The sequence below is a fragment of the Stenella coeruleoalba genome (genome assembly GCF_951394435.1).
Source record: "Stenella coeruleoalba genome assembly, chromosome: 16".
NCBI lineage: Eukaryota > Metazoa > Chordata > Mammalia > Artiodactyla > Delphinidae > Stenella > Stenella coeruleoalba.
The window spans coordinates 76,543,155-76,554,983 of record NC_137162.1 but is presented as its reverse complement, the minus strand read 5'-3'; the positions used below and the strand labels follow the sequence as shown (position 1 = coordinate 76,554,983).

Here is an 11,829-nt window from a genome sequence, read left to right as displayed (position 1 = left end):
TTATTTATACATTATATAAGTGTTTAATGATAATTTTAGCTGTATAACAACACCCAGCTCTACCCACCACCAGTCCCTCCCATGAGAAAACTTGTGCAAACATCTTAGATAGCCTCATCCAGCAGAGGGCAGACAGCAGAAGCAAGAAGAACTACAGTCCTGCAGCCTGTGGAACAAAAACCACATTCACAGAAAGATAGACAAGATGAAAACGCAGTGGACTATGTAGTAGATGAAGGAACAAGATAAAACCCCAGAAAAACAACTAAATGAAGTGGAGATAGGCAGCCTTCCAGAAAAATAATTCAGAATAATGATAGTGAAGATGATCCAGGACCTCGGAAAAAGAATAGAGGCAAAGATCGAGAAGATGCAAGAAATGTTTAACAAAGACCTAGAAGAATTAAAGACCAAACACCTAGAAGAATTAAAGAACAAACAGATATGAACAATACAATAACTGAAATGAAAACTACCCTAGAAGGAAGCAATAGCAGAAAAACTGAGACCGAAGAACGGATAAGCAACCTGGAAGACAGAATGGTGGAATTCACTGCCATGGAACAGAATAAAGAAAAAAGAATGAAAAGAAATGAAGACGGCCTAAGAGACCTTTGGGACAACATTAAACGCAACAACATTTGCATTATAGGGGTCCCAGAAGGAGAAGAGACAGAGAAAAAGACAAATATTTGAAGAGATTATAGTCAAAAACTTCCCTAACATGGAAGAGGAAATAGCCACCCAAGTCCAGGAAGCACAGAGAGTCCCATACAGGATAAACCCAAGGAGAAACATGCCAAGACGCATAGTAATCAAATTGACAAAAATTAAAGACAAAGAAATATTATTGAAAGAAACAAGGGAAAAATGACAAATAACATACAAGGGAACTCCCATAAGGTTAACAGCTGATTCCTCAGCAGAAACTCTACAAGCCAGAAGGGAGTGGCATGATATATTTAAAGTGATGGAATGGAAAAGCCTACAACCAAGATTACTCTACCCAGAAAGGCTCTCATTCAGATTCGATGGAGAAATCAAAAGCTTTACAGACAAGCAAAAGCTAAGAGAATTCAGCACCACCAAACCAGCTCTACAACAAATGCTAAAGGAACTTCTCTAAGTGGGAAACACAAGAGAAGAAAAGGACCTACAAAAACAAACCCATAACAATTAAGAAGATGGTAATAGGAACATACATATTGATAATTACCTTAAACATGAATGGATTAAGTTCTCTAACCAAAAGACACAGGCTCAGTGAATTGATACAAAAACAGGACCCATATATATGCTGTCTACAAGAGACCAACTTCAGACCTAGGGACACATACAAACTGAAAGGGAGGGTATGGAAAAAGATATTCCATGCAAATGGAAATCAAAAGAAAGCTGGAGTAGCAATACTCATATCGGATAACATAGACTTTAAGATAAAGAATGTTACAAGAGACAAAGAAGGACACTACATAATAATCAAGGGATCAATCCAAGACTATATAACAATTTTAAATGTATATGCACCCAACATAGGAGCACCTCAATACATAAGGCAACTGCTAACAGCTATAAAAGAGGAAATCAACAGTCACACAATAATAGTGGGGGACTTTAACACCTCACTTACACCAATGGACAGATCTTCCAAACAGAAAATTAATAAGGAAACACAAGCTTTAAATGACACAATAGACCAGATAGACTTAATTGATATTTATAGGACATTCCATTCAAAAACAGCAGATTAGACTTTCCTCTCTAGTGCACACGGAACATTCTCTAGGTTAGATCACATCTTGGGTCACAAATCAAGCCACAGTAAATTTAAGAAAATTGAAATCATATTAAGCATCTTTTCTGACCACGACGATATGAGATTAGAAATGAATTACAGGGGAAAAAACGTAAAAAACACAAAGTACATGGAGGCTAAATAATATGTTACTAAATATCCAAGAGATCACTGAAGAAATTAAAGAGGAAATCAGAAAATACCTAGAGACAAATTACAGTGAAAAAACAATGATCCAAAACCTATGGGATGCAGCAAAAGCAGTTCTAAGAAGGAAGTTTATAGCAATATAAGCCTACCTCAAGAAACAAGAAAAATTTCAAATAAACAATCTAACCTTAACCTAAAGGAACTAGAGAAAGAAGGACAAACAAAATGCCAAGTTAGTAGAAGGAAAGAAATCATAAAGATCAGAGCAGAAATAAATGAAATAGAAACAAAGAAAACAATAGCAAAGATCAATAAAACTAAAAGCTGGTTCTTTGAGAAGATAAACAATATTGATAAACCATTATCCAGACTCATCAAGAAAAAGAGGGAGAAGACTCAAATCAATAAAATTAGAAATGAAAAAGAAGTTACAACATACACCGCAGAAATTCAAAGCATCCTAAGAGACTACTACAAGCAAACTCTATGCCAATAAAATAGACAACCTGGAAGAAATGGACAGATTCTTAGAAATGTATAACCTTCCAAGACTGAACCAGGAAGAAATAGAAAATATGAAGAGACCAATCACAAGTACTGAAGTTGAAACCGTGATTTAAAATCTTCCAAGAAACAAACAAGCTCAGAACCAGACGGCTTCACAGGCGAATTCTATCAGACATTTAGGAAAGAGCTAACACCTGTCCTCAAACTCTTCCAAAAAATTGCAGAGGAAGGAATACTCCCAAACTCATTTTGTGAGGTAACCACCCTGATACCAAAACCAGACAAAGATACTACAGAAAAAGAAATTACAGACCAATATCACTGATGAATATAGATGCAAAATTCCTCAACAAAATACTAGCGAACAGAATCCAACAGCACACTGAAAGGATCGTACACCTTGACCAAGTGGGATTTATCCCAGGGATGCAAGGATTCTTCAATATATGCAAATCAATTAATGTGATACACCATATTAACAAACTGAAGAATGAAACCCATATGATCATGTCAAGAGATGCAGAAAAAGCTTTTGACAAAATTCAACACCAATTCATGATAAAAACTCTCCAGAAAGTGGGCATAGAGGGAACCTACCTCAACATAGTAAAGGCCATGTATGACAAACCCACAGCAAACATCATTCTCAATGGTGAAAAACTGAAAGCATTTCCACTAAGATCAGGAACAAGATGAGGATGTCCAGTCTGGCCACTATTAGTCAACATAGTTTTGCAAGTCCTAGCCACGGCAATCAGAGAAGAAAAAGAAACAAAAGGAATACAAATTGGAAAAGAAGAAGTAAAGCTGTCACTGTTTGCAGATGACATGATATTATACATAGAGAATCCTAAAGATTCCACCAGAAATCTACTAAAGCTAATCAATGAATTTGGGAAAGTTGCAGGATACAAAATTAATGCCCAGAAATCTCTTGCATTCCTATACACTAATGATGAAAAATCTGAAAGAGAAATTAAGGAAACATTACCATTTACCACTGCAACAAAAAGAATAAAATACCTAGGAATAAACCTACCTAGGGAAACAAAAACCTGTATGCAGAAAACTATAAGACACTGATGAAAGAAATTAAAGATGATACCAACGGATGGAGAGATATGCCATGTTCTTGGATTGGAAGAATCAACATTGTGAAAATGACTCTACTACCCAAAGCAATCTACAGATTTAATGCAATCCCTATCAAATTACCAATGGCATTTTTTACAGAACTAGAACAAAAAATTTAAAAATTTGTTTGGAGACACAAAAGACCCCAAATAGCCAAAGCAGTCTTGAGGGGAAAAAATGGAGCTGGAGGAATCAGACTCTCTGACTTCAGACTATACTATAAAGCTACAGTAATCAAGACAATATGGTACTGGCACAAAAACAGAAATATAGATCAATGGAACAGGTTAGAAAGCCCAGAGGTAAACCCTTGCACCTATGGTCCACTAATCTATGACAAAGGAGGCAAGGATATACAATGGAGAAAAGACAGTCTCTTCAATAAGTGGTGCTGGGAAAATCAGACAGCTACATATAAAAGAATGAAATTAGAACACTTCCTAACACCATACACAAAAATAAACTCAGAATGGATTAGAGACCTAAATGTAAGACCGGACACTATAAAACTCTTAGAGGAAAGCATAGAAGAAAAGTCTTTGATATAAATCATAGCAAGATCTTTTTTGATCCACCTCCTACAGTAATGGAAATAAAAACAAAAATAAACAAATGGGACCTAATGAAACGTCAAAGCTTTTGCACAGCAAAGGAAACCGTAAACAAGACGAAAAGACAACCCTCAGAATGGGAGAAAATATTTGCAAACGAATCAGTGAACAAAGGATTAATTTCCAAAATATATAAACAGCTCATGCAGCTCAATATTAAAAAAACAACCCAATCAAAAACTAGACAGAAGACCTAAATAGACATTTCTCCAAAGAAGACATACAGATGGCCAAGAAGCACATGAAAAGCTGCTCAACATCACTCATTATTAGAGAAATGCAAATCAAAACTACAATGAGGTATCACCTCACACCAGTTAGAATGGGCATCATCAGAAAATGTACAAACAACAAATGCTGGAGAGGGTGTGGAGAAAAGGGAACCCTCTTGCAGCGTTGGTGGGAACGTGAATTGATACAGCCACTATGAAGAACAGTATGGAGGTTCCTTAAAAAACTAATTATTACCATATGATCCAGCAATCCCACTACTGGGCATATACCCAGAGAAAACCATCATTCCAAACGACACATGCACCCCAATGTTCATTGCATCACTATTTACAATAGCCAGGTCATGGAAGCAACCTAAATGCCCATCGACAGATGAATGGATAAAGAAGATGTGGCACATATATACAATGGAATATTACTCAGCCATAGAAAGGAAGGAAATTGGGTCATTTGTAGAGACGTGGGTGGATCTAGAGACTGTCATACAGAGTGAAGTAAGCCAGAAAGAGAAAAACAAATATCGTATATTAACACATATATGTGGACCTAGAAAAATGGTACAGATGAACCCGTTTTCAGGGCAGAAATAGAGACACAGATGTAGGAAACAAACGTATGGACATCAAGGCGGGTACGTGGCGGGAGGTGGTGGTGGTGTGTTGAATTGGGAGATTGGGATTGACATATATACACTAATATGTATAAAATGGATGACTAATAAGAACCTGTATATAAAAATAAATAAAATAAAATTCAAAAATTATAAAAAAGAAACACATTAGTAGGAATATCAAGACAAAAACTTTAAAAATAATAAAAAAATAAAATATATGTATGTATGACACAGCCATAATAGAATAATAATAGTCTTTTTGGGGGGATGAAATTATTGACATTTTATTTTTTTATCCTATTTTTATTTCCTAATTTTCTTCAGTGAATTTGTATTCCTTTTGAAGGAAAAAAGTATTTTCTAATTAAAAAAAAGAAAATTAGAATAAATAAGCAATCATGAAGAGATTTGATGCCTGGGTACCCAGGTGTGTGTGTGGGAAAGCATTTCTAGGCTATAAGTTAGTGTTGTGGCTTCTAGGCCAACTGACCCACTGTGTTCTGAAATATTACAATTCTTGAATCCTGTTTTTTATTTCAGATGGAAAAATTTAACACCTTTTGATACCTAATTTAGTTAAAATTTTAAAAAAGTACAATGTGTTATGCTTTAGAAGAATCAAATCATTGCTTTGCATTGGTGACTACATCCCGTTATACGTCAGTTCACAGTGAAGGTGATACTTCAGGGAAAAATTTAAAGATTTTTCTGACAAAATATTTAATATAACTAATTTTGTATCTATAAATCAGTGGAACATACTTATAGATTAAAAAGTGACATTTATCCTATGTTTCACAGGTATTTATGAGATTTCATGTGTATTATATAAGGCAGTGTTGACATATATGTTCAATTTTTGGCTTACTATTTCAGTAAATATCTTGAGAATATATTTAAGTTTGATTTGAACCTTTTTTGATTTTAATATGTACTGAAATGCTTCTAGATTTCTATTTTGCTGAAGTGCGAGTGCCTTTGCTTCCAAGGAATGGGATTTTATTTTGAAATAGATGAAAACTAGAATGTCATTTTCTCTGATCAGTTCCCAGTTGAGTCTCTGTTCATACTTCTCTGTATTTGGGGGAGTAGACAAAAGCAACCCATATCCTGGGAAGCATTCATTGTAGTGAGAAAAATAAATTTCTAAAGAGACAGTTTTTCTTTTAATAGAAAAGATGTGGGGTTTGATTTTTTAAATATTAGACTCTGAAAATCATGAAATAGCGTTTGGGTTTTTCTCAAGATTCAATAACATACAATGTTAGTATCGGGTTCAGCATCCCCGGGCACCTCCACATTGCTTTGTGCATTTCTGTAGATAGATGTGCTGACTATACTCCTTCCTCCCGCTGCGTTAATACAAAGGCTACTGTGTGAGCCGATTAGGGGTGGGTGGGTGCTGTTCTTCTGGCTTTCTCTGTGACAATGACTCTTCTGTCCCTAGGCCCAGCGGTGGCACCAGGGCAGTGAGCACTATGGGCGCTCTTGGCAAGCAGGCGATGTTGTGGGGTGTATGGTTGACATGACAGAACATACCATGATGTTCACACTGAACGGCGAAATCCTTCTGGATGATTCGGGTTCAGAATTGGCTTTCAAGGACTTTGATGTTGGTGATGGTAAGTGTACTGCATCTCGTGTCGTTTTCAGGTTTGGGGCACAGTAAAGCTCTTTGTTCTGATGCCTCTTGACCAGCCTTCTTGGTTTGAGGGTGAGCCAGCAGATGAGTTGCAGCTGTAGATCACAGGGTTGCCATGTGGCTTATTTGGTTCAATACCCTTGAAATTACTTTAGCAGAAACTCTCTCTCTGCTACTTAGCTAGGATTCCTATAAGGCAGAAATGGCTTTTATGAGTGTGAATAAGAAAAGAAATGGCAGGCAAAATGACAGTTTTCCACAAATATTAAATATTCGTTTAGAACTTCCCTGTTTAATCAACTGCTTATGGCTTCTATGTGTTCATTCATTTCAAAAAAAAAAAATGTAATGAGAACCTACCAAGTATCAGGCCTTCTGCTGGATGCTGAGATGACAAAGCTGTCCTATCTTTATGCAGATGATAGAATACCAGGGGAAGTTCTCACTTGTATAATTTCTATTCAGTGAATAAGGTTTAAAATAAAGAAATGCAGAAAGTTCTATGGAAGCACAATGCAGGGAAAAAATACCTCTGCCTGTGGGGCTCTGAGATGACCTTGAACAGGGTTGTAAGAAAAGGACAAAAGCCCTTTATGAAGCAAATGAGAAGGTAGGTGTTCTTTAGAGCTGTACTTCCAGTAGACTGGCCACGTGGGGTTATTTGAATTTACATTAATTTAAGTGAAATAGATTAAAAAATTAAGTTTCTTAGTGGCACTTGCTACATTTCAAGTGCTCAGTAGGGTCCTATGGCTAAGGGTGCCCTATTTGACAGCAGAGATAGAGAACATTTACATCATCACTGAAAGTGGTAATCTAGAGCATATAAACAAGATAATATCTAACAAAATATTTTATAAATATCTCATTTCAAAATGAGCAAACAGTTCTTTTCAAAATGGCTTTGAATATATCCTATTACTTGAATATATATAGTCTTGGATTTTAGGATATACCCCAATAAATACTTTTAATACTCTGTAAACTTGTTGCCAATCCTCAAAAAGTTAGCCAGCACATTATTTGCATTAAGTTCTATAGTTATTCATTCAACAAGCTTTTGAGCAGGTATGACCATCATTTCTCAAACACAGCTTTGTGAAAATAATAGGAATTTTGCATTTTTATAACTTAATTTCTATTTTGCGTACCTGTATCGCTGGATGGCGGGTGAAACTGATGCTGAGAACGCAGCCTCTGTGTACCGGTGCCAAATCAAATCTCAGAGCAGAGTTTTGGGGTGAAGTAGAAAAGAATAGCTTTAGTGCTTTGCCAGGCAAAGGGGGACACAGTGGGCTCCTGCCCTCAAAAACTGTGTGCCCCAACCTGGGAGGATTTGGTGAGGAGTTTTATAGCATTGGTTCAAGGACGGGGGTTGCTGATAAGATTAGGGTGTGTGCAGGGCCTGCAGTCCTTTAATCTGGTCTCAGGTAATCTGATGAGTTTCTGTGGTTCCTTTAATCTGACCTGAGGTGGTCTTCTTGAAGAGCTTCTCTGGTTCCTTTAATCTGGAATGAAGAATGCTGACATCTTCCATTTGTTGAGGGTTTAGTTCTATAAAGAGCTTAAAGATATTGTTATATGTATCCCTTGAGGCAGAGCCAGGACCCTGCCTCAGGGCTGCACTATTGTTTCTGGGCTGTTCCTCCCTTGTTTCTGCATCCCCTCCCTTCCCTGATTAGCAACTGTTCAAATCTGCCCTTTGGAACTCAAGGAAGGTTGTGGAGGCTGGAGTCTGTCCCCTACAAACAAGAAACGGAAGACACAGAAAGGCTTTCGGCCCCAGGAGCCCCAAGGGTCCTGCTCGGTTTCAAAACTGGCCCTCTAACCTTCCATCACCTATCTCCCCTCCTGTAGTATAGCTTTTAGCAGTGTCAGCATATCACAGGGAAGATGGGAGAAGGACTTTTTTCTCTGTTATCTGTCTATACTGTCCACTACTATGGATATGACCTGAGATTTTTTTTTTAATTGGTTGTTATTTTAAAATGCTTGCATGTGATGCGTTTCTTCTCATGAAGTTAAATTCTTGAAATGCCTGTGTGAGTTTTACTTGTTTGATTTGTATGACGTAGATTCACAGAATGATGTTAGAATTATAAACAATGCAGAATGCCCGTTCATACTGTTTAAGCACATAATGTTCATGCTACAGCCCTGTCACAGAGACCAATTACCATTGTAGTGATGAGCTAGCTAGGCTCTGAGGTGAGTCTGAGTGGCGCAGTCATACAGACAACTTTGTTTTTTGACTTTACACGTCACGTAATTTTGAAAATTTTAAAAATGACTTGAAACTTATCCTGATAACTCAGTTATCGAGTTAATACAGCATTCTGATGAACTGTCTGAAAATTTTATGGTCCATCAGTTGGATTATTGTTGGATGTGTTGGGATGTATCCTTTTGGTCTCTGAGGCAGATGATAAATTTTATTTAACCATGACCATTAACTATTAATTTTTTAGGGGTTAATCATAATTCCACATTTTCTGCCATAAGAAGGACTACGGAGTTTATCCATGCCTGTGACTTCCAAACGCTTTTTGGGAGTGGAATTTTTCCTATTCCTCCCTATTAACTTTACATAGCTTCTTAAAAAATACAGTGGAACTGCTCTGGGTAAAACTACAGTGTGAGGCCCTGAGTTGAGCTCCCTAACTCACCCACCACCACTGAAAGTGAGCCCTGGGGATATCTATGACTCAAAGGAGCATGTTCGAGAAACCATTAATTTAGGAATATACTGTTGTTGCTGAAGTACTAAAGAGGTTTCATAAGTGCTCTATTTTCAAATTGTTCTTATACCTAGCTTGTCTTTATGTCTGTGCCATGCTTGATTTGGTATTTTTTTAACATCTTCATAATTTCCTTTTGTTGCTGCAGAGGTAGCTCAGTCATAAGTAAAGCAATCGAAAGAACTGTGTGGTAAGACGGATAGAAAATTTTCTCTATATAAAATATATACATATACATGCACGCACACGCTGCAGATCCTATCTGATCAGCTTGGTAGACAACATGGCTAAACATATTTTGATGTCTCTGCCTTTTGTACAGCTCACACAACTGAAATGATGTCTTGACCAGTATAAGTTGTTTCTAGATAACATCAAAAGGAAAAGCACAAAAATCTTTGAAAGACTGATGGGGTCATCCAGTTAAATCCAGGCCGAGATACAGCCGTACAGTTAGTTCCGGCGAGGATCTGGTTATTCCATAAAGATGCAGGCAGGGCTCTTCTAAAAAGCTACAGATCTCTTTCCCGTATAGGTACTGCACTTTCCCTCAGTGACCACAGACTTGACCTTAAAGCTCATATGTGAACTGGACAAAGAGAAAATTGCTGAGATACACTGGTCTCTAGTAGGAGAACAAGCTCTGCTAGCCTCTCATCTCCCCTCAAAGGACCAGAACTTACATGGTCGAGATCAAGAGCATTGTGTAGTGCTGGAGTGGAGTTCTCAGACTTTAAAAGCTCTTTCGTCTATGTGGCAGGTCCTCTTTTAGGATTCTCCCTTCTATTTGATTTTTTTTTAAAAATCTCTTCAGAATATCTCTAAGTAAAACAAACAGATTAATTGAATCTTCATTTTTCAAAGAGTCCTCTGGCTGTAATGTCAACAAAGGAATAGTGCTGACAAGTGCAGATGCCGTCCCTGGTAAGGTTTTCTGTGAATTTTTCCTCATCTCTTCCTTCCATTGTACTGACAGACATTCAGGATCGAGAACGGGGAGAGCCCAAGGAAAGAGCTGGCAGTACCCTATGTTGTAGGCAGAATTTTAAGACTGCAACCTCTAGGAGTCCTGATCTCTGGTGGACATGACATGTATAACCCTCTCTTCTTGAGTGTGGGCAGAATCTGAGTATGATGGGGTATAGCTCTCATGATTAGGTTACTAACCAGTTGACTTTGAGTTAATCGAGTGGAGATTAGCCATATGGGCCTGACCTAATCAGGTGAAGCTCTTAAAAGAGATTGGTTCCTTCTTGAAGTCACAGAGATCCAAAGTGTGAGATAAAATCTTCTCCTGGACTGGAAGGAACGAACTGTTGTGGTGTGAGAGGGCCACATGGTGGAAATCTGAGAACAGCCCCTGGTTGATAGCTGGCAAGAAAAAGGAGACCTTGGTCCTACAACCACAAAGAACTGAATTCATTTAACAACCAAGGAACTGGAAAGAGGATTCCGAGCCTCAGGTGAGAACACAGTCCAGCCAGTACCTTGATTTCATCCTCATGACGCTAAGCAGAGAACCCCAGTCATGCCATACCTGGACTTCTGACCTATAGAACTAGGAGATAATAAATGGGCATTATTTTAAACTGATAAGTTTGTGGTAGTTTGTTCAACAGCAATGGAAAACAAATACATTGACCAATACATTTTTAGTTTCAACTGAATCTTCAGACTCACGAAACTATCAAAGGGCATCCTTAGTGCTTGTCTACTCAGAAAGGTAGAGAAGAGGAATTAATGCTTGCGAACTGGTCTACCTCAAGCATTTCTCTTCATCAGGAATCTTTAGATGTATTCCCCCAGTCCATACACAGTTAACTAATCAGGAGTTAATTTTATCACAAATCAAGTTGCCCGTAACATAAAAGATACTCTAACTTTTACCCACAGAGACCTGTTAGCCAATTGAGATATGATGCCCTATAGCAAGAACCTGAAAGGGGTTCTTCTGATTCATCCAGAGTCTAGTTCATCTTATCAAAGCCAGAGATTATTCCATATCAAATTTGAGACTGAAGCTTTTTTTTAAATGATAATTTTTATATGGAGCATGCCTTGATACACTTCCTCGGGAGCCCAGTGGAGATGATTCTTACCATGTTAGGTGGGGGACAAGAACAGGGCTAGTAGATAATAAATATATTTTTGTATATTTCACCACATTGTTCTTTTGATTGCTTTACTAGCCAATATATTTATGTCTAAGCTGACGTTCTCTGTAGCAATAAGAAGAAATGATGAAGGCGGTAAAAATCCTAAATCAAGCATGGCACAGATATAAAGACAGGTAGATGTGAGAGGAATTTAAATATAGAGCATTTATAAACTCTTTCAGTACTTTAGTTTATTCTTGTGCTAAAAAGGCTCTAGTCCTAAATTGGTTTTCAAACTTGTAATAGACA

The 11,829-nt window shown here is 37.5% G+C and overlaps 1 protein-coding gene across 3 annotated transcripts in view; it reads left to right on the top strand.

The window, feature by feature from the left end:
* RYR2 (ryanodine receptor 2) overlaps positions 1-11,829 on the top strand; it is a 719,519-nt gene that overhangs the window by 453,851 nt on the left and 253,839 nt on the right. For all 3 annotated transcript variants that reach the window (XM_079900749.1, XM_079900747.1, XM_079900748.1), the window contains exon 29: positions 6,492-6,666. In XM_079900749.1, coding sequence (XP_079756875.1) covers positions 6,492-6,666 — 175 coding nt within the window. The remainder of the gene's footprint in view (positions 1-6,491; positions 6,667-11,829) is intronic.